The 23758-nt window shown below is 39.1% G+C and overlaps 2 protein-coding genes across 2 annotated transcripts; one reads left to right on the forward strand and one right to left on the reverse strand.

The window, feature by feature from the left end:
* Positions 1-278: 278 nt before the first annotated feature.
* On the forward strand, positions 279-9386 carry LOC141903615 (uncharacterized). The gene is made up of 2 exons (XM_074791817.1): positions 279-444; positions 6701-9386. Exon 2 carries the CDS (start codon positions 6706-6708, stop codon positions 8890-8892), a length of 2187 nt encoding a protein of 728 aa, XP_074647918.1. The 5' UTR covers positions 279-444; positions 6701-6705; the 3' UTR covers positions 8893-9386.
* A 775-nt stretch (positions 9387-10161) lies between these two features.
* LOC141903619 (WD repeat-containing protein 13-like) lies at positions 10162-15064 on the reverse strand. Its single transcript, XM_074791822.1, has 11 exons — positions 14986-15064; positions 14670-14729; positions 14497-14581; positions 14340-14382; positions 13640-13740; positions 13340-13563; positions 12630-12796; positions 12123-12182; positions 11896-12038; positions 11186-11424; positions 10162-10635 (listed from the first exon to the last, which is right to left on the reverse strand). Exons 1-11 carry the CDS (start codon positions 15062-15064, stop codon positions 10448-10450), a joined length of 1389 nt encoding a protein of 462 aa, XP_074647923.1. The 3' UTR covers positions 10162-10447.
* Between the last annotated feature and the right edge of the window lie 8694 nt (positions 15065-23758).

Genomic DNA, 23758 nt, shown 5'->3' on the forward strand with positions numbered 1-23758 from the left:
AAAAACACCCACTAAACTAAAAGCCCCAAATATTTTCAGCTTTGAGGATGTTAGAATCCAAAACCGAGACGTTTAATGTCGACAGAATCTGCGATGAAACAGGTTCGGGTTAGATAGTACATTGAATGAAAGAGTTTTATCTTTGCCCTGAGATCACGAACCTATAGCCTGTATTTAAGCTTATCCCGAAGCGCAGCTGGTGCTGCTACTGGTATATTCTTAGCGAGTGACTATAAATAATGAGCTCACCGTCTTAAGCGTGTATATACGGGCGGATAAGTTAGGGATAAGACGGTGAAGCGGCAGCTGACGGTAGTGAGTTTCTATCGCGGCGCCGATGGTGGCTCGATTCTCCTCACCAGCCGACAGAATGAACGAATACTGTAAGCAGCCAACATCGATCGTCGACCGATGAAAACCGTCGGAAAACGAACAGAAATTCAGGTAAGAAAACATCGATCAATGAGAGAAACATCGCCTGCTGGTTTAGAGAGACCGATGTTTATGGTGTAATTACACTAACGGTGTATGAAATACAGCACTCTTTTATGATCACTTTAGTGGTTGATGAACGATTATAATGGAATTGCGACGTTGAGAAAATCAATTCAATTCCATCTCAAATTAGCCTCGACATTTTTGATAAAAGAGGTTGAGAAAAAGAGAAATTATAATGAGAAAATTGAAAGGGTTTTATCGAGTATTTGAATGTAGTGTTGTGGATCGGTCGAACAGTGCACACGTGTTGATGCTCAGTCGATGTTACGGATTGCGTTGGTTCCCTATTCGTTTTCCTATATTTTCTTGTGTGGGAACATTTCAGACAACGGATGGGGGTAGACTAGTACACGAACATAACATGTACATGTATTTATTAGACGCAGATTTGTCGGAGAGGGACAGAGATTAGGATGTTCTGTGTGGACTGTGTAAAAGATAATGAACAACAATAAACGAAAATGAAATCATGCACAGCCAACACTAGATAGCTCAATTGTTTTATAAAGCACTCAAATGAGGGCTACTGGCAATGGGGATTAATTGCCAGCGAAGAATCTTCAACCCGTTGCCACCAGGGTTCGAACCCATAAACCCTTCAATGACGAGGCTATAAGCGACCGGCGGCCACTGCACATCTTATTGCATATTGTGACTCTAAATCTATAAGGTGTGTTAGATTTTAATCGGAGATATAACCAGAATGAGCTTAGTTTTTTTTAGATTGGCTATAGGACCACTATGCGTAGGCTGGTCTTAAGTTGTTAGATTGGTAACAGGTACAAAAAGGACTTAAACAGGTCTTGAATCTCAGCTATGACTATGTAACTTCCCAGACCCGAGAGGTTTTTCAAATTATAAGTTATCCATATGAAAACTCACTAATTTCAAACTAAGACAGATGTTATTTGGCGAAAGCGTTGTTGATTAAAACGGTTTATTCTTCTCTTCATTTGATCGTACAGACTCGGCAGCCGCAATCATTAATCTCGCGCCTCTACCACCTGCGAGTCCTGTCTGCTTCAAAACTAGTTTTTGTCGGTTTGAATTTAAAAGAGAACGCATACACACCTATCTAAAAAGCTGCGCTGAAAAGTCTCGCAATAACGTTATCGAGAAGAAGATATTTCCAGCACGTTTTTTCGCACCTTCGTCGGATGAATAATCATTATCGTAAACCATCCTGAAATTAGTCTGGTTTCAGCGCTAATTAATGGCTAGCAATACAAATTCTATACAGGTATATGTTTTCCAGGTAAACAATCGTTCACACGTTATGCGTATACATAAATGTTTAAAGCTCGGTCATCATCAAACGATCCCGTGCAACACGAGTCAGCGTCACGTAAATATTGTCTATGTACTCTATGGAGGCTGTTTTCGAGTCTTACGAATAATTTACGAACGCGAAGAAATAAAGGAATTCTGCAGCTATACGTAGATTAGATTATCGCGTGCACATTAGTGCGTTACGTAAGACCGCCCAAACCCATCTTTGCATTTTTACGCAACAAAAATGTTTTCGATGCGCATTATTTAAGGGAAAGTTACTACGTCATCAATATTGGTGTTCCAAAATAAGAGTTACAATTTTGTATATTAGGGTTTATTTCTGAATTGATTTAATTTCTTGATTCTTATTTTCTATTCTATCTGATGAGTCTTTATGCCTTTTTGTTAATAAGATTTGATTTTAATGGATATTAGGTTGTCTATGAGTGGATGTGCACTTCGTCATCAGTTTGCGGATAGACGGGTTGCCGGTCAATTCAATTCAATTGTCGACAGTGGCCAACCAGAGTTGAATGTCAGACCAGTGTTAACAGTTGTACATCTTTCAGTACGCCTAATGAGTTCTTATAGCGTTGCTAGAAATATACATTCTCTTTTTCTCAAGAGCTTTTCATCTTTGGCTGAAATTTTTGTGGGATTTTTTACATATCAACAGTGTGACGTACAGCACCGCGGGCACAGTTGAGTCCTGGTATCATATTCGTTTAAGCCCTGTTTTTGTGTTATTCATTGACGACAATTATTACTCATTAAATATGTTATTTTTCTAGGAGTCAATAAATTCTCAAGTTAGTTTTCTTGTTTCTTTATGCATTTCTAGTTCGAAAATCGTTCGACAAATCTACGCCCACATAATCGGCTGGCTTCGGAAAGAATGTTCCGCTATATCGGTTTCGAATTATTTCTTTCACGTGTTCGCGTTAGCTGTTTTAGTTTAAAAAATGTATACGAATAGAACGTGCTTGTTCTCAAATATTCAGCAAATCCGAGACACGTGCGTAACACTGTCTCTAAAAACTGGAAAACACTTGAAATATTTGAAACTATTTTCAGATTTGCCTGAAAAATGTCTTATTTATCCCATCCTATGTTTATCATCGCGATGCAAAGACGTTCTAAATATCAAAGCGAAAATCGTGTTGCCCAAGTCTCGGCAAATGTAAATACATTATCTCGAATGAATAAATATCATCAAATATTTACGGTTTTATTTTCAGTAATTTCTATTCTTGTAGTCTAGATTTCCAAGAGCAAGGGACGTGATGAATAAATGCTTTGTTTTCTATCTTAATAGGGTGGGATTTACCATTTTTAACATCAATATTCATTTATTTATCTCGTAAGTTTTTTTCCAAAGTAAAGGTTATTTCCAACTCCATACCTGCAGCATAAACTCTCAGATTCGGTAATCTTATACGCAGAAACGCAGCGGCCACATTTTCATAATACGAGAAAAAAAATCTATTTTGGGTGAGCTCTCATTCGATATATACGTATATTGTGCGTTGTACAAATATTTCTTAACGGCGAGACAAAAAGAAAATATATATATATACATCAACGTTCATTACGGACGGAAATAAATTACGATAAATCTGCGAATACCAAGTAACTGATTGTAACAGCCTTTTTCCCATCTGATATATGCATAAACATATATAATGGCATGTATATATACATATAGATATGTGATATTCAATAGAGAAGGGTTTTTTTAAACATAGTTTATGATTCGCGCGCAAAAAGAGATATCTGCAGAAAAAATAAACCTCGCCATTAAATAGCTTACGTTATGAACCGACACTGCCTTAAACAAATAATTTCTCGGTTACAAAAGAAACAGAAATAAAGAAAATAATGTGTTGGAAATGTTCGCAATATTATGTTTACATAATAATTGCGGTGTATTGCTAAATGGTTTGGACTATAATCAGTTGGGACTCGGTCTTACGATCCTGCGTTGTACGATACTCGTCTTGCAAATTTTGATGTTCAAACTGGTGAATCTAAATTCTATTCTATAGTCATCCTCTATTCTTAGGCCTATATCGATATCCTAGGCTTAATTTATCACACTAGCTCCAGAAGCGCTAAGTTCCATCGGCGCGAATGTGGGAGTGAAGTTCAGATATTTCAAATTTTTCAAAAGTTTTCGTTAGAAAATACGTACGCATTTATATATTTGTGCTTATTTCGAGATGAAATTTAATGAAACAGGAAGTTGTAAGTGAGGCAATATTCGATGATGAGATACAAGCGTTAAATGTATTATAAAACGGGTTTATGGTGTGAGTAACTCGACAACCGCAGAAAAATCAAACATTTTCCTCGTTCGTCTGCGCGAACGTATTACAACAACTAATCAGAAAACGATCGAAGAACGAAAACCTTCGAGTCTCGTGGCGAATTCCAATCAGTGCAAATATTTACGACGAGTAAAACCAATGCAGCTGATCCAGTTTAAACATCGGCAGAACTAGATTGTTAGTGTAATCATTCTCTCGTGTTTTGAGGCTGAAATGCTGAGGGCTACACGCGTACTTACGGTACGTATCAAAACCTTGGGTCAGTTGCGCAATCTTCACTTACTCGAGTAAAAGGTCTAATGATTGAAAGGTCTTAAGGTCAAAAGGTTTAGATTAGATTCAAAGGATGAGCTTAATCTGGTGTTTGATCTAAGCTATGACTGTCGGAGGCTAAAGCCCAAAATTTGTCTATAATCTGGAGTTGTTAGATTAGCTATAGCTATAATACTAAGTTGGTCTTAGGCTGGTCTTGTGTATCCGGCCTCATGGCCTGTTTCAACCCAGGATGACTTATCAGACATCATGACACCATAATAATGAAACTTTAAGGAAGTAAGTAGCCTGTTAAATGGCAGCTGTCTTTTGAAATACTGGATTTAGCTGATTCGATTTGCAACAGAAACATGTGAATCGTGTTTCAATATTGTATTCAACAGAACAATGAAAAATCATGATTGAAATAGTCCAAAATAACAAAATAACAAAGAAGAAACCGTGGAATATGAGTAACAATTTACCAAAAGCAACAAGGAAGGAAATGAACGAACGATCGAATTATAAGTATTTGTCAAATTGATGGATTTCCATTGACCGACTCGACGGTCACAGTTATCGTTGAAATATCTATACATTCACAGTTTCATCGTGTTACTCGAGTTTCCACACGATGGGGTTTAGATTTACTAATGACATTTGCATTTCGCTGCCGCGCGCTCGCGTCACATTAAACGACTATCGATATTTGTCAAACGTAATAACAACATTAATTCCGCTGGAAAGATAATCCCTCATCATCAAGAGCCGCCATAGTAACGTCGAACAGATGTCACGAGGCAACGATCCATTACTGCGGAAAATCCGATTCAAACGCGGATGATAAATAAATATCTGCGCGAATATAGGCGAGGTCTGTGTGTAAAATGATGGCAGGTGCTTTGGACGTGGAAAGCATGAAGGAGCATTAGACTATAACTGCAATGCCATAAATGTTGTGCAATAAATGTATATGATCGACAGTGATTACGAGGGTAATCTATCAAATACGCGCTGTGACAAAAAAAAGAAAGAGAATGCTTTCTTGCACGTCAGAGAGGTTGGCGTGGCGTTCGTTGCTATGATGTATCCGATGGATCTATATACGAAATAGCCTTCTTCATCGAATGGAGCCGACGGATTTCGTGTATCGTAGCTTAACACGCGGAGGAGAAGCTTCAGAGGACAGCGTTCAGACCGGCAATAGAACCGCGGTGTAATGATTCAAGCGAACTGGGGGCGAGGTTTTTGGAACCCGGTACGCGTCGAAAGGAACGAATCAAGACAAAATGTTTCGAATACTGATTCTGTGTAATGCATTGTAGGTTTCTTAACATCAGGTGCGTAAAATGTTACTCAGATTTCATTTTATACATTCGTTTCTCAACGCTGCAAACCACATTTTGAAATTGGTAGTTTACGTTAGTATTTGAACAACCATTATAACAATGTACTAAATATGGTGGGTCTGAATCTTTCCATTGCTTTCATAATAAAACTTTGTTTGGAAGAAAAGCGATACATCGCATACAGATCTATCATTTTGGTTTGATCTCCGGGCTGGACCAAACTAGAACGAATTAGTCATGGCTCTCGTAACCATGGTAACGTTTCTGATACCAAACGAACTAAGTACAATGCATCGTTGAAGTCGTGAAGTCATTGTGTATTATGCAACTAATCGTATCTTTTTTTCCAAAATCTGGCCCAACTTGCGACAAATACCAGGGACGTCACTACTCTCAATGTCTTCATGATATTGTGGGTTTATCGGAATCGTAGGTAGTAACTTATCTATGGAAACCAACATCTCTGTAGAGTCTTTTGCAAACTTCTGTCTGGTTAAATCTTACATCGCTTTATTCAATCGAGGTCTTAGGGTAAATGTGGGATGATGCCGTTGAAATACGCCGTCAATTCCAGACAAATGAAAAATGTCCCTGCGGAATCGTAGATACAATGTGCTAGGCTGCATGCGATATGCGTTTGCGTGAATTCAACGCAAAATGAACTTTTCTTTCCGAAACAAAACATTTTCATAAGGTCAGCGTTGAAACAGACTTTTAAAAAGCCATAACATACTCTCAAGTTGCCGTTTTAATACCCATCATATGCGTCGAACATGTTGGTTCCTGGTAAGTTAACGTTCCCGAGATACATCCGTACTGAGCGAACCCCGTGAGAACGGAGGTCGTTTGTTTTTGTTTTTATCCCAAGACTGGCAGGATTATCAGATAAGTTATGAAGTGAGAAGTAGGCGGTTTGTGGAAGATATTTTGTGCTATGAACATGTATAATGTTTAGAAGAAAAAGATGTCAAAATGTGCAGGTTTTTGTTTTTATCTTTACAGGACAGATGACTACGGTGGAAGAAAAGTGTCATCTAGGCGCTCTGTACTATGCTGTACAGAGCGGTGACGTGGAATTGGTCGGTCACCTGATGCACCGCGGTGTTGACGTCACCAAAAAACTGCGCCTCAACGAACCGAACGCGCTGTGGTGCGCAGTTGAACGCAATCTTCCCGACGTCGTCAGCCAATTGCTAGTCATGAACGACAACGCGCGACATTTCGGACTCTGCGGCGCGGAAGGCTCGAAATACTTAGAAAAAGCCGTCAGACACCGTTCGAAAAAAATGGTTCTCACTTTGCTCGAATATTCCGTGAACACGAGCGTCGGCGTTAACTTCCACCCGGAACCGTCGAAAACGACCTTGACCGAAGAAGCGGAGATCTTAGATATTAGTTACAAGCGCGGCGTGCCGTTGAAAGTCGGCGAGTCGTTTCAGCACGTTTTGTCGAGGCAGAAATTCGAACTGGTCGATAAGGTTTTACAATGGGGAATGCCTCTCGATTTCACGGAAAAGCGAATGCGAATATTACTATCGTCGTTGTGTAAAAGAAACATTCTCGCCGGTGTCGACAAACTGTTTTCGTTGCAATGTTTACAGAGCTGTTTCACCGAGTCGGTTCTCGCCGATGCTCTGCAGACGTCGCTGATATATGGCTGTAAAGGTCCCGTCCAGTATCTTACCAACAAGGGCGCCATCCACGATAGCATTTCTGAATTCCACCTGGCCGCATTTTTCGGCGATATCGAAATTCTCGAAGAGGAACTGAACAGCGGCGTAACGATCGATAAAATCCCCGACAACACGACTTTGATACATTTCGCGGTGATGGGCGGACAAATAGATTTTATTCGGAAGTTATCGTCGATGGGGTGCAGCATGGACGCGTTGATTCTGCGACCGTACGCGAACCCGTGCGAGTATACATCCGACTCTCAGATTCACGGTCGAACGCCTTTACACATCGCCGCTAAGTATTTAGATATCAACTTAGCGATTAAGTTGATCCCGTTTCTCGTGGGTCTAGGCGCCGATATTAATAGATTAGGGGAATGCGGCGAGACTCCGCTGCAGTTGGCCGTGTATCGCGGCGAGGAACGACTGATGGACGCTATTTTAGCCGCTGGTGCTGATATAACCGCCGGCGGGGGCATACAGCTGCCTGAAGTCTTTCTCAAAGTTCAAGAAGTGAAGCCTAGATTTTTAGAAAAGCTCATCAATCTCGGCGTTCCGGTGAACGAAGTCATGAGTAAATCAGTAACGGCTTTGATGCAGTGTTGCGCCGAGAAGAACGTCGATTGTTTGCGGGTTTTGCTCCACCACGGAGCAGACGTAACATTCGAACTCAACCGACAATATCAACGATCCGCTTTAGCTTGCGCCTGCTTCAGTCGCTATACGTACCGACCAGCTGCAGACAATATCAGCTTCCAAATACAAGAAAAACAAATCAAAGTTTTGAAAACTCTTTTTGACTACATGGGTTTATCTAGCGACCTATTCGTCATGCAGTTGCGCCGCGATGCACTGGGCATGGCTTGTCGAAGTTACGCGCTTCGCTTGCTCAGATTTCTACTGGACACGTTACCGCGGCTGATCGTCGCCGATTGGGTCCGTAACGACCTGCTCGGAGCGCTAGAAGACATTCTGCCTAAATCATCGCATATCTACGAAACGGCGCGCATTCTAGATCTCATCATCGAAAGCCTGGCTTTCATAGATATAGAAGACGACAAGGTGTCGATATCCGATAGATATTCGGCTTTCATATGCGCCGTTTTGTACAGTTATAAAGACAATCCGTTTCTAATTTGTTACCTAACTCAGTCGCTTTGCGGCGTGATGACCACCGTACCGCCCGAACTAATCTACGAATACGTCGTGAACGAAGATAGCGGCCATATTGCCGTTCTTAAACGATGCGGGTATAACATCCAAACGACAGTCGTCGACTGCGTCGCGGCGATCAGAAATGTTAACATTCTCAGTCGAGCTGACGCGGTCTTTTTCGAACGGGATCCGTTCTTGAAAGAAATGGCGTCGTTACTTCAGAACCCGGTATCGCTCATGGACCAATCACGTGTCGTTATACGGCGGTGTTTATCGCATAGAACGGTGAATATACGGCAAGCTGTTCGTCGCCTTCCTATTCCAAAAACGATGCAAGATTTATTGGTTTGTAATATTCACTAATCGCGATGTTTTTGCCCATCCCGGATTCTATACTTTACACGAACAAAAAAACCCATTATTCTTACGAAATGCAAAGAAAAAATTGAACGATGATCTAGCCGAAAAAGAATTTACCAACATTTCGGTTTTAGTCTCGACTGTTTCAAATTAACTTTTCCTACTTTTGATGGATTTCACTCAAAGCCTATCCCTCGTACATGTGTGTACTTACACCGGCGCCGGTGATTGAAAAAAAAGGTGCTAATCATCTGTCATTGGCTTATTGTGTATGGTTATGTTAATTTATGTTAATTCATAAAATATGAAGCTTTATACGAATTTACAATACATTAGACTCAACTTTTTTCGGTAACAAGGAAAATGTAAGTGTAAAAATCCACAGCGACATTGGCACCGATCAAGGAGGAATCTATTGTACAATACAAGCCACTACAATTTCAGAATGCATATTTGTATACCAAAAGAGTGGTGAGCAATAAATATGTTTCTTCAGATTTCCTTCTAGCAGTTAATTAGTTTTCGTCCACTTATCTGACGGTTCCCGCATGCGTCCAAGGCCCGGATTCGGCGCAGTTTACCGTTGTTTCCGGGTACGCGATCATTCATTGATATCCAGGATAGGCAGTGCTTCAAAGATATTCTAAGCGGAGGTGTTGTCAGATTGGATTATTTAAGACGTACATTGAACTTAATTTCTCCGGAATATTTGTATACATGTGTAATAAGGAGGTCGATTCAAATACTAGCCTAATTTACACCGTCAAGTGCTGCCCTTACAAATATCACTAGCGGCTAAATAAGGAACTAAAATTATTGCAAAATATTCTTACTGTGGCATACGAGTAATAAGTTAGTTCATCTATTCACCGCCAACGTTATGTATAGGGGCAGCACTGGACGGTTAAGATACCTCACATAGCGATATTCGAACCCGTGGCAAGCGAGTAATTCAAAATATCTAAGATTCAATATTTAATGAAGATCAGAATATCTATTTCATCCGCACTATACAGAGGTTGCATCTAGGGTTATTTTCTGGAGTTGGCCCTTGCTTTCCCATTTCGGTTGCCTTTCGCCAGATATCGTTTTTGCATTGATTATCTTGTAAAGACTGTGGTGTCACGCCACGTTCGTTACCCGATATGATAAAAAGTCAATAAACTGACTAAAAACTCGAAAATATATCGTAAATAGAATGCATATATTTGTATATCTTAATAAATTACTTTTTAAAATAACGATGTACAAGATATTAAGATTTACCACCAACGTCATTAACGAGATCCGTTTTTTCTTTATAAAGAAATAAATAGTGCACAACTGAAGAAATAATTGAACAAAATATATATACATTTAGCAAATAGCGACCATCAGTGCAATAGGAAATATAATTCATATACATATAAATACGTATGTATAAGCTGGATGACGTTTTTGTATTTTTTTGCGCAGTGGGTCACACTAGAAAACGAGAAAAACATTTGCGCCGATAATTGTATCAAATTATCTCGAAACCTCGAATGTTTTCCATTTCTCGTTTTCGTAGTGTGATTTTTCAAGATTTCTGTTCGCGTTTCCAAACGATAACGGTTCCATGCGCGTCGCAAGAAGCCAGTAAACTTTCGTCGTAGTTGAAACACACGTCGAGCACCGACGCCGAATGACCTTGAAGTTTGTTCAAGCAAGGCTTTTGATCGCGTTCGATGTCGAAGAAGTAAACGCACATGTCTTCGCTACCAGTCACTGAAATTATCAAACGAGAAAACTGTATCATCAAGCCCGACAAATTAGAACACCATTTCATAATGCCGATCATGCCATTCAACCCATTTTAACTTGATATAGATATTGACAAACCCCAAGAAGAATTGATCACAGGGGCTTGTATTCAAAAGTAGTACGATAACCACACTCAAACGTGGTGAACGGACAAAAAGATAAAAACCCACTATCTACAGATTAAAAGAATTTAAAATCAAGAATTCATTTATTCGAACAATCTAAAATATATATAAGACACGACGTTTCGATCTCACCCTAGAGATCATCGTCATCGTCAGGGTAATAAATTCTTCATTTTAAATTCTTTTAATCTGTAGTAGTGGGTTTTTATCTTTTTGCTTGCATTATAAGTTTGGAGGGAAAAGTAGCTTAGATCATCCAGTATTCTCAGGTATTTTTCATATACGTAGTACCGGTATCTGCGATACTGAATTATCTAAGTTAGTCGTATTGACCCAAAACTTCAAATACAAGTCCCTGTGAAGTTGATCAGATGCCCGCTAATACCAACCTACACAAGCTCCTTGTCTGAAAGACATCAGTGGACAAAACGAACTCCTAATTTGAGCACTTTGTTGCCTCGTCACTATTCTACGTTTCAGTTCTAAACTACCGTCTTTAGTGGTAACTCTGAACAGCAGTAGAGCATTGACACCGGCGTTTACTAATAACGAAGGATCGCGAGCCTCACGACTCACCCATGTACGAGATGATATACTCGTAATTGAATGACCCTCGCAGACACTTATCCTGCATGTAGGAAAGAAGAAAGATATTCAAATTTCAACAATTTTGAAACACATCAAAAGTATAAGATTGTTCAGTTTTTGGCGAAACCTTATCAGATTCTGATTCGATTTATTTTTTGTATTACTGGATCTGGACCTGGTTTCACTAGTTCTGAGTTAAAATCTGTTTCTTTTAAAATTAAGAAACTGAAAGTGAATATAGCGTTTCTCAACTAGTACCATACTTAGAGGCCAGTTGCAAAGTCATTGCTTGGATTGAAATTCAGTCTAAACTCATTTTGTTTCTATATGAAAAATCTTTAGATCTAAGACCATTATTAAGTCAAAACTGTGGAACCGGGCTCGAGTCAAGATTTTACAATCCAATGGAAACCATCAGAACAAGATTCCAATATCGATGAAGCTATCTTTATATTCCCACGCAGTACCGGAAACATAAGCTGCATTCATTTTGGATGGCATCGTTACTAACCTTTTGGCTTTGGTTATCTTTCCCATTTGAACGTCGAAAACGAAAGAGAAAATGAATCCTCGATCGTCTCCTGACCATAAAATACCACCAGTACTATCAAATGCCAACGTCAAAACACGGCCGAGCACTTTCGACGTTCCATTCTGGAAACATAAGCGAGAAACATTAACATGTTACATAATGGCAAAATGGTTCCAAATCAAAGTTGATGTAGTGGTAGTTTTTACCTTGACGACTTTACCAGTGGATACATTCATCACAGAAACCTGATGTTTCGCATTACCAGTCTATCAGAAATGTTAAGATATCACAACACTGATTGGCAGAATATGAATTAATGTAATGGACTTGGCCTCGAACAAGTTTCAATCTACAGCTGGTACCCTCATACTTGATACTTTATCACCATTCCTCCAATTTTTGATAATCCACACCGTGTCCAGGAATTCAGCGGAGACATTTCAACCGAACACCAGACACTAAACATTTTACATGTATCAGCACTTTCAAACTGATCATCTACAATTCACACGTGTTCAGCACTTCACCCAAGACATATTTAATTGGAAATGAACTACAAACACCAGACATTGTACATTTTATCAGTGCACTTTATAAGTGATCGTTCACACTTCACTCCACGATAGTAAAATCTTGAAGGGGTGGTTCAGGGCTGCAGGTAACTGTCAGCTAAACCTTTCTGCCATTACGCAAATGAGTGATTAAAAGGATACAATGACTAGATTGTTATTGATTGGTTGAAAAAGACACGACAACACTTCCGAATCGTTGGGATCCTGAAATACGCGTAAGCAATCGCCCCTCGCAACATTCCACAGCCGTGCTGTACAGTCTAAAGACGTCGACAGAATCAGATCATTCGATAAAGACCAACAGAAATCTGGAACAATCAAAAAACATAAGAGGAAATAAGGCTGCAGAGAAATTTATGGAGGTATGATTCTGCTGCCTGGACGCTGTACCCTTGCAGACGTTCTTTCAATTTTTGATGTGGTCCAGGCTTTACATGTGTTCAGCACTTCGATTGCTTACATATAAACCGCAAATACCAGACATTAGTCTTATTATTGCGTTCAAAAACTGATCATCTACACTTCACATGGTCTCGACATTTTACCAGAGAATGAACTATACACACCAGGGCCCAGTTGTCATCACTTGGATATCTAAGTACGACTGGTCTAAGACCATCTTAGTTCTCTAGCTAGTCTTACAGTGACAAGTCTTTTGAATTCAAGAGCCTTTTGAACTTCAGTCTGACATGACAATGCAACAAGGCCCAAATGTAAGATATTCTATCTGTACACCTCTAAAAAGTTATCGTCAAGATTTCACTAAACAATAGTGACAGTCTAAAGGGCTCAGGGCTGCAGGTTGAAGCCTGTATTCAGTGATATTTGATCCTGATTTACAGGTACGTTACCTGTGACTCCATTAACATGGCCATTCAGAGTACAGATCACAGTCGCAGGTGGTGGTAGTACTTGAAATATTGATAGTAAACCATCCAATGAGCAACAAGCAATTCGTGATTTGTCATCATTCGCAAATTGAACTCGTGTGACAGCTTTCCTGTGCTGATCAAATATATGATGCATACCGGCAAATGCATAATTTTCTGATATTGTTTTATCACCAACTAAAGCCCTGCAATGATATTTGTTCAACGTCAATATCGATCAATCAATGTTCTTCAGTTCAGACAATGTGACATTAAACATACCGACTGGCTTCAGCGGCGAACGTTGGAATAACACCTCCGGTCGGTGATTCAGGAGAACAAAGTGAATTTGTGACTTTTCTCCTGTTAGTCTCATCGAAACTCTGCAAATAAAATACATTCAATCGAATCTAAGTTTATTTTCACACAAATATAAATTGAATGCGCACTCCTAGGTTCCAAAGATTGCAGTCAAATCAGGACCCAGTTCCACTTATCTGGACCCTGATTCAGTGGTGGGCTAAGAAATTAAGAATCTTATTTAAAATTATTCATTTACTTTTGTGTGACATGTGCGTGGGTGTCAAAATCAAGATTCCTGGCAAGTTACAATATTTTGGTATTTACTAATGACAGTCTAAACAACAGTCATTTCATCGAAACCTTTTTCTGAAAAAAACTAGTTCAAACATCAACCCGCATAGATCTAGTTACAAATTTTCGTTTTAATTTTTTTTTTAAATACATATGCATGTGTCAATGCAGGGGTGGATCAAGGGCAACTTGTCCAACCAATTTTTTTTAGTGTCACCTAATATTGCCTTTTTGGACATCATTCGAAGTGCCTTTTTGGGATGTGACAAGTTCTTCAAAATTGGCCTCAGGATCCACCCCTGCAATTATCAAAACCAGCACCCAACCCAAAGGTGGACTTACAAGCCACTCACACTATAAACAGAGCCAGATAAGAAATGATACTCACTTGATTCATACTTCTGAGACTGGCTGTACGACTCCTGAGACTGCTGAAATTTGTTAGAAAATGAATTACTTTCAGTCTCGTATAAATGAGGCACTTGAAACAATTTTGAGCGAAATATCATCGCGTTAAGCGTTTTCATTTTTAAGTAGGCAAGTACCTCACATCCGACATAGACGGTGTTCCATATCTTTGAGACAGCAGTTGAGCTCGAAGTCGAATGAATTCCTTTCTGACAAGGGGATCTTTTCTCTAATTAGATAGAATGGAAATTGAAATATTTGGTATAAAACTACTTAAGCCTTTAATGGGTAAATTTATCAGTTTTTTAACTTGCTTTATCCGAGGCACTCTCCCTCAACAACTGACTTCTACGTCTTATATAAAGCGTTCCTGAAAATACCACATGCATAATTATTGAAGTATTTCGTATCGTGTGAAGATTACCCCCGCATTAACCGGGCCCCCAATAGAAAATACTATTAAAACGGTTTTTTTCGGTAATTAGTCCGCCGCTTCGAAAATTACAACGCGTCAAGCCTTCAATTCAAAGCGTTATTTCTTAAAGCAAGTGGATCTAAAACAGTTTAAATGGCCATAGAATGATAGATAAGCGTTAAGTGAATATAAATCTATAGTTGACACCTACTGAAATGCGTTTTATTTGGAACCCTGTACGCGTTATACCGTGCGTCGAGCGCCAGAGCCTGCTGCCAAACAGCGGCCATTTTCCATAATTAGCGACTGAGCTCGCGTGCCAGTGGAAGCGTCCTCGCATGCCGCGGGGGTTTGTTTTTTCAGTTCGTCGGAGTTCACTGAGTTTAGATGAGTCCATTTTCAAGTTTTCGAGTTAACTCTCGAGTCAAATATTAATCAACTGTACGGTAGCAAAAGAATCCAAAATTAACACTCGATTTAGCAAAAAAACGGATGCTTCATTCCAATCCGCGGTCCACAGTATAGTTTCGTAAGATTAATTTGGAAGTTGCGCAGTTCAATCTTTTTTCCTATATTTATTTCTGTTCACGAGATAATACTCTGTCGTCCAGTGACACGGGCGGAATTTAACTTCAGTATTTTACATTTCAACGTGAAATAACGATTAGACAGCTTTTGAGACTAAATATTCAAATTGTGCTGTAAAATGAATTCGCAGCATTAACCATATAATAACAATGATACATCGTAGCAGTTTTGACCCTGATTGAAGTATTTTACGACGTGTAAAACTATTCGTTTAAAGGTGCGAAATAAAAAAGTCTATTTATTTCTGATTAATACTTTTGCGCCGAAATACACTTCTTCTTGCAATCAAAGATAGATATGAAATCCGAGCGAAAATCACGAATTGTGTAAAGATAAATGAAGAAATTTGTTATGAAGGCTAAAAAGCGAAAACTTTCCGTAATTTCTTTTACATAAGTCGCTACGTCTGCTGTTCTGTTACTGATTCTATCCGTAGTCCAGACCCATAACTGAAAACTTCGAGTTCCCCTGTAAAAAGCCAGTGAATGACGTATGGGATATATATAATGGTTAATCTGTACGCTGATCTCTTTAATCATAACGCTGGTTGAATACGGACCTATCAGAACTATGAAAACGAGCACGACACACGTTAATGTTTTGTGGGCTCTGATATTGGGCCTGCTGCCCTGGTTGGTTTCAGAATTCCCTATAAGTTGGGTTTTGCGAATTCGAGATGAGATTTGAGAAAACGTCGTTAGAACAGTGAAAATGATACATATAAAGATTGGTAGAAAATCACTGATGAATGAGTGCACATTACGGTACGCAGTCACCGTTACTACTATTGGATTCGGCATCCTACGTACTGTTTGGTCTCTACATAGATTAGTATAAACAAATGTGTCATTTATGTTTGGAAAATCCCTCATTGTCCGTTTAACATCGCTTCTTAACTTCACGCCTTCAAAAATTTCAATCACTACCCAGGGGGTACAGAGCACCACTAGAACACATATGACTATTTTTCTTAGTCGTATAGTGACGTGTCTCATGTGAGTGAACGGTGAATACACGGCCCACCATCGCTCAACGGCCATCGATATTACGATCCAATTACTGACAAAACTTGACGACGCGGCCAACGACCTGATTATATAACATAATGGTGGAAACAGATATGTGATATCGTACAAAATCAGATAATTTATGATCGGGCAATCTCTATGTATACGTCTACGTCCCCAAGTGGATGAGAACCAGAATGCACCGCATAACTTATTCAATTTCGGGAACAGTTCGACGAAAGCACTCACCCATGGTTGCAATTGTACAAGTCCCTTCGAAACGACAAAAACCTGGTCGGATATTGCAAGAACGAAGATAAAAATGAACATTGCCCGGATGGAAACTTTAGCGCGACATCGAAACAGAATAACGATTGAAAACGTATTCAATACGAATCCGATTGGGAAAATGAAAATGGGTAAAGCGCGTCGGATATTTTGAGCTAGCTCCCAGTAAAGAACATACGGAGATGATCTACTCATAACGCCAGCGAATTGAATGGCTCGAACTGTTGCTTGAACTTCCAAACTGCTGAATTGATTTCTTGATAAAAACCTCATTCAATCTGCGAACAAACACGTTGTGTACGTAGCTCATTCTATTGGTGCAAAAATGCTTTGCGGAAACAGTCTTTTGTGTTCATGTAGTGAAAATCCAGGTAGTAATTTGAGCCGTCAAATTGTGTTCATTAAATAGAAATACCAAGCGTTATTCGGCATCAGCGACATTAGATTGAATTAGGATACAGTTTTGTAGCAGCGGAAATAATAGTTCGGAGATGTGTGCATATCATGAAAATCGATCTAATAATAACGTGGTAAAACGTGACCTACAAGCTGAAAATGAATGAACGTTCGTGACGCCAAAACGATACTATAGACATGATTTACACTACGTGGAACTCTGCAGAAAACTAAGTTCACCAGATTCATCGGACCCTTCCTTCGGCCTGATATGCCGACGTAAAGAGAATTTGAGCGTCGATTTTGAGAAAGTTAACTGTTTGGTGACAATGCGCATGCTTTCATACTTATTTGATTCGAGGTGAATTGCAGGATAAAGAAGCAAAGGTCCCGGCTGCACCTAAACATCCCGGAAGTTCTGGAATGCTGCTTATCGCATGTTATCTTCAAAAATATTGTGCGCAAGCAACTACGAGGGTCCTGACTAAAGCTACGCCTTTGACGTATCCACTTCCGTGAAAATCGATCCTCACTCGATCGAAGGGGTTCATTTTAAAGTTTGCAACTTTGCAAATTTGGAAAACAACTCCGTATATTTCCAATCTTGTGCGCTGGATTGTGTTTGCAAGTCGACATCTCAGTGAATTTGGTTACATTTGGTAATTATAGATGCTTCCATAAATGTAGCCACCAAAACGTGTATCTTAGCTATCTAATGAAAATAAAAATCTAATGCTACCGTCATTCGTAATAGCAAATGCAAACTGTTGGTTTTTATTCATTTTGAGCCACCCCATCAAAACAACAAGAGAATCTAATGGAAGCTAACACAGAACGATGCTCGGTAAATAGGGGGATTGTCACTGTTACTCTTTACTCGGCAATCATCAGTTCAGGTATAATCAACTGTCCCTGCACGATAGATGTGTTAGATACTTTTTATCATGCCGGTTGTACGTATCAGTCATAACAGCAATCCTGATGCTCCGCCAAAAATTATGAATAGTGTTCAACAGTTAAAAGAGAACAAACTATGGATTTGCTTGCGACCGATTATCTTATGTTTCAAGGTGTTCGGTATTTGGTATGACACCGACCTGCCGGGTTACCCCGGTGTGCTGCATAAGATCTACTGTTACTTCGTATATTCTATCAAACTCGTCTTTTTCGGACGCGCTTTGATGACGCTCGTGGACCCGGCGTGGACGATCGAAAACACCACTATGACGCGTCTTATTTATCTCATGTACGCCATGTTGCCTGTGCTTTGGGGAATTTCGGAAATTTACGCGTCTAAGAAGCGCTGGATCCAGGAGATATGCTTGCGATGGCAGAAGATAGCAATTCCGACGTACATAGAAGATGAACAGCAAGAAAGCATCGATCACAACCGTGAGCGTTATTTGAAATCGCTCAGAAGATGGGTGATCGTTTATTGCGTGGTCTCCGTGTTAAGTTCGGTGATATCACCTATTTGGGTGTTAACATCTCAGTTTGTATCATCGGACACAACAACCTTCCCAATGCTACTGGAATTCACCTATCCGCTTTCTACGGCAAGCCCATATCTACCGTATGGCCTATCGTTTCTGGTTATATTTCACAGTTTTAGTCAAATGGACATAATTCTATCTATGAGCTTCTTCTTACCGTGTTCCCAGCTGATCGCCCACGAGTTTGACTCTGTAAATGCTTACACCGAAAAAATAATCGAGGATCCAAATTCGACGGAGGAGCTCACCGATATCTCCAGTTCTAAAACCTGGCACCAAGCTGTTTGTAAGCTTTTCGAACCTATCCAAGATTACTTTTCCGTCTACATAGCTTCTGGATACATCGTTTCAGTGGTTATACTTTGCTTAGCCGTGTACGACATCATTCAAAGAAGCGACGACCACAATAAATACGATTTAGAAACGATTTTATCCATGTGTTTTTTCGTGGTAATGTGCGCCATTTTCTTCACTGTTGTCACCACAATGGCTCTTCGCATCAACGTAAAGGTAAGCTCGTATGATAATTCTGACTTGTATGATTCAATATACATCTTTTATATTGAAATAGAGAATTGCCTTCCTCATTTATTTGAATGATTTGATTTTATGTCATTTCCATTTTTGATGCACACCTTATACAAACAAACTCACCACTCTGCCGAAAACGAAACGGGGGTTTGTTCGTTTTGGATTAACAGTTAGTTTATTTATACATCTTAAGTAAAAAAAATATGTAATCATATGAAGTTGGGTTTGAAGTTTGTATCGAGTTTGGTTTTGCTAAGGACCGTGGAACCGTTAGATAATGTACCCATGAATTGGACATACACCAAAGTCAGTAAACGGAATCATCTATAAACAATGTGTGTAGCAGTCATTTCTTATTCAGGCACATGCTGTCGTAGGTAAGCTGTACTCGATCAATTCAAAAAAGCTGGGCGCAGAATCAAGAGATGAGGTATGAAACATTGCGATTGAATAAAAATCATCGCCTTAATTCAGTTACTTTCAGCAAAATATGTCGTTGAGCATCTAGAAAAAACTATTCCAATTTGATATGATAAGTGTATTACAACATCATTTCCCGTATTTTTAACAGTCATCGTCAAGTACAATCATAATTTTCAACTAAAATATTTTAATCCCATAGAATTTCGCTTTATCAAATAAATATTTTTACGAAAAAATATCTTCTATTTGTGAACAGGTTATGATGTTCATTCACCAGTTAACTGGACCGCCTATAGGATATAGCGGCTTAGGTCTGGTGACAATAGATGCTTCATTTCTAACTTCGGTGAGAATTTCCTTACTGTCATAACTACACAAAAAAATTTGAGTCTTCATTGATCAGGAGACTATCGTACATTCCCCCTATTGGTTTTACAGTAAAATATCATATTCAGTTGCTAACATTAAATGAATCAAATTCAAGCTTTTTTTTCATTTGCAGCTTCTGGGAACCCTGCTTACTTATTTGATCATTACAATACAGTTCAAACAAGCCGCTAGTGATAACAGTTCAACAGCGTCAACCAGTCAGAACGATACGGCTGCGAGTAAATAATACAACATATTCATTAATAAAACGCGAAAATCCACGAGAAACTATCGACAATTCAACACTTGTATATGAAAATGCATCATGATACTTTTAAAGAAATTTAAAGTTCTAAGAACTCTGCATACGGTTTCGCCTAGAGCACATACAACTTTTAACCTGGAGGAAGTAATTAAGAAGCTGAAATGAAAGAGACGACCAAACGCAATCCTTGCTCGATCGATCAGTTACAAAACAATAAGTCTTTAGGGAACTTTGAGATTTTCATCTTTTTAGTTTCTAGTTAGCAATAACCATCGGTAAAACACTCCAGTGTTGTAATGATAATATAAAATACCTCGCCAAGAAAGAAAAATTCTGACTCCAGTTTTCTATCTAAGTATGCAAATTCTTGCTAAATTCTGTTCGCATGTCGGCATCAGCGTTTTTAGTTTCATCTGGTAATTCTAGTCATGATTCCGCTAATAGACTATCACCAAAACTAACACCGTGACTATTTGATGAAAATGGAAAGATAATTTGCTACCGTCATGTTGCGATTCGAAATACCAAACGTAAATGTGTTTTCTATTTGTATATAGCCATCATCTCATCATATAAAAAAACGGAGAATTTAATGGAAAATAAACACTGAACGATACTTGGTCAATAGGGGGATTGTCACTGATACTCTTTACTCGGCACTGAGTTCAGGCACAGTCATCAACTGCTCCTGCACCGTAGGTGTTAAATACTTTTTATCATGCCGGTTGTACGCATCAGTCATAACAGCAATTCTGATGCTCCGCCTAAAATTATGAATAGTGTTCAACAGTTAAAAGAGAACAAACTATGGATTTGCTTGCGACCGATTATCTTATGTTTCAAGGTGTTTGGTATTTGGTATGACACCGACCTGCCGGGTTACCCCGGTGTGCTGCATAAGATCTACTGTTACTTCGTATATTCTATCAAACTCGTCTGTTTCGGACGCGCTTTGATGACGCTCGTGGACCCGGCGTGGACGATCGAAAACACCACTATGACGCGTCTTATTTATCTCATGTACGCCATGTTGCCTGTGCTTTGGGGAATTTCGGAAATTTACGCGTCTAAGAAGCGCTGGATCCAGGAGATATGCTTGCGATGGCAGAAGATAGCACTTCCGACGTACATAGAAGATGAACAGCAAGAAAGCATCGATCACAACCGTGAGCGTTATTTGAAATCGCTCAGAAGATGGGTGATCGTTTATTGCGGGATCTCCGTGTTGAGTGCAGTGGCATTGCCTATTTGGATGTTGATATCTCAGTTTGCATCACCGGACTCAACGACTCTTTCAATGCAACCCGAATTCATCTATCCGCTTTCTGCGACGAGTCCATATCTACCGTATGGCCTATCGTTTCTGGTTATATTTCACAGTTTAAGTCAAATAGATGTAGTTTTTTCGATGGGCTTCTTCTTATCGTGTTCCCAGCTGATCGCCCACGAATTCGACTCCGTCAATCGTAACGCCGAAAAAATAATCGAGGATCCCGATTCGGAGATCAACGATATCTTCAGTTCCAAGACTTTGCACCAAACTGTTTGTAAACTATTCGAACCTATTCAAGATTACTTTTCTGTCTACATAGCTTCTGGATACATCATCTCAGTTGTTACACTTTGCCTAGCCGTGTACGACATCATTCAAAGAAGCGACGACCACAATAAAAACGATTTAGAAACGATTCTATCCATGTGTTTTTCTGTTATACTTTGCGCCATTTTCTTTACCGTTGTTACCACAATGGCTCTTCGCGTCAATGTGAAGGTGAGTTCGTAGTAATTTTTTGGGTGATCGTTTGAATCCCGTTTTTCTTTAGAACACACACGAATTTATGATTTATTGATTTAATATTCATCTTTTTATCATGAAATGAGGAGTTGTTCCTCTTTGATTTGTTTTGATGTTTTGCTCATTTTTGGTGTGTCCCATACAAGCCCGCCATCCTCGAGAACTAAATAGGGGTTCATAGTTTTTTAACAACAAATACTTTACTTAAAACTATCTTCAGTGAGACTCATAACAAAACAGTTTTTGGTTTGGAGTTTTTATTCTATTGCATTCGAGTGTGATTTGGTTTGGGTAAATGTAATAAGCATTTAAACAGAAATAATCAGACATCGTGAAATGAATTGCACAATCACATGTCACACAAGACAATGAACTTAGTCATCTATATACAATGTGTAGAGGTCTTCCTTTTTATTTCAGGCACACGCTCTCGCGGCAAAACTATATTCGGTCAATCTGAAAATGCTGGGTGCAGAATTAAGAGATGAGGTATTGAAGTTGAACGGCGTATCGTTTTCAACTAATTACTCCCATATTAAAAGCATATTACGAATATTTTGTTGAGTTTTAAGAGCACTCTTATCTTGTAATTTAATGATTTGAATGTCAAGTTGCAAAGTTAATTGACACCAGAACGTTTCGGACGTTTCCTAGCAGCCATCGTCAGGTGGTATTTAAATTATCAACATAAACAATTTCCTCATTGGATTTCCTACTTTATCAAATACATATTTACGAAAAATACTTTCTATTTGTTGACAGGTTATGATGTTTATTCACCAGTTGAATGGACCGCCGATAGGATATACCGGTTTAGGTCTGGTGACCATTGATGCTTCATTTCTAACTTCGGTGAGAGTTTTCGTATTTTCATAACTACACAAGAAAAGAACTATGGATCAAGAGACTATCGTACATTCCCCCTATTGGTTTTACAGTGAAATATCATATTCAGTTGCTAACATTAAATGAATCAAATTCAAGCTTTTTTTCATTTGCAGCTTCTGGGAACCCTGCTTACTTATTTGATCATTACAATACAGTTCAAACAAGCCGATAGTGATAACAGTTCAACAGCGTCAACCAGTCAGAACGATACGGCTTCGAGTAAATAATACAACATATTCATTAGTAAAATGCGAAAATCCACGAGAAACTATCACCGACTATTTGCCTTACGCGTGTCTGATATTTACCGCTGTGAAATGTGGCACAGCGTATTAATGGGTCTGTCAATACAAGTTGGGTTCTGTTAGAAATCTATCAAATATAACACATTTATTCAGGATTCTGTAACATCAGAATATTCAACAACCGGATATCCTCCTTAATTGTTCATTTCTCGCCGCGGCTTAAGTTAGTTCATCTGCTATGAAAAAAAACAACCATTTGACAGTGCAACATGTGCAAACTTCGTCGCCTGAGTTAAGAGCAAGAACATATACTTCTGACTGGTAACCGTTTTGATGATCGGCCTTCGTAAGATTGTTATAATGAAGAAAAAAAACCACAATATATCTTCGAAAAGAACCAAATGAAAGATTTGCGATGAAAATTGATACCCTTTAACATGTTGACAATGTATGGCATATGTGTATGTACGCTTGACTTAATGCTGATTCGGTCTCAGGGTTTTTGTAAATCAAAATTGTGTTTGGAATGACTGAAATGGCTCCAGAAGAAATTTAATAATCAGTTTCACCTCTTAGGCGTTCGCTTCGTCGGGATATCCCTAAAGATGCAAAAAGGTTCCTTTCATAATGTTGGCCCTCCCTAAGAATGATTCTAGATCGGCCCTAGCACCTGGTATAAATACATAGGCCTGCCAT

The sequence above is a fragment of the Tubulanus polymorphus genome, chromosome 4, assembly GCF_964204645.1.
Source record: "Tubulanus polymorphus chromosome 4, tnTubPoly1.2, whole genome shotgun sequence".
Lineage (NCBI taxonomy): Eukaryota > Metazoa > Nemertea > Palaeonemertea > Tubulaniformes > Tubulanidae > Tubulanus > Tubulanus polymorphus.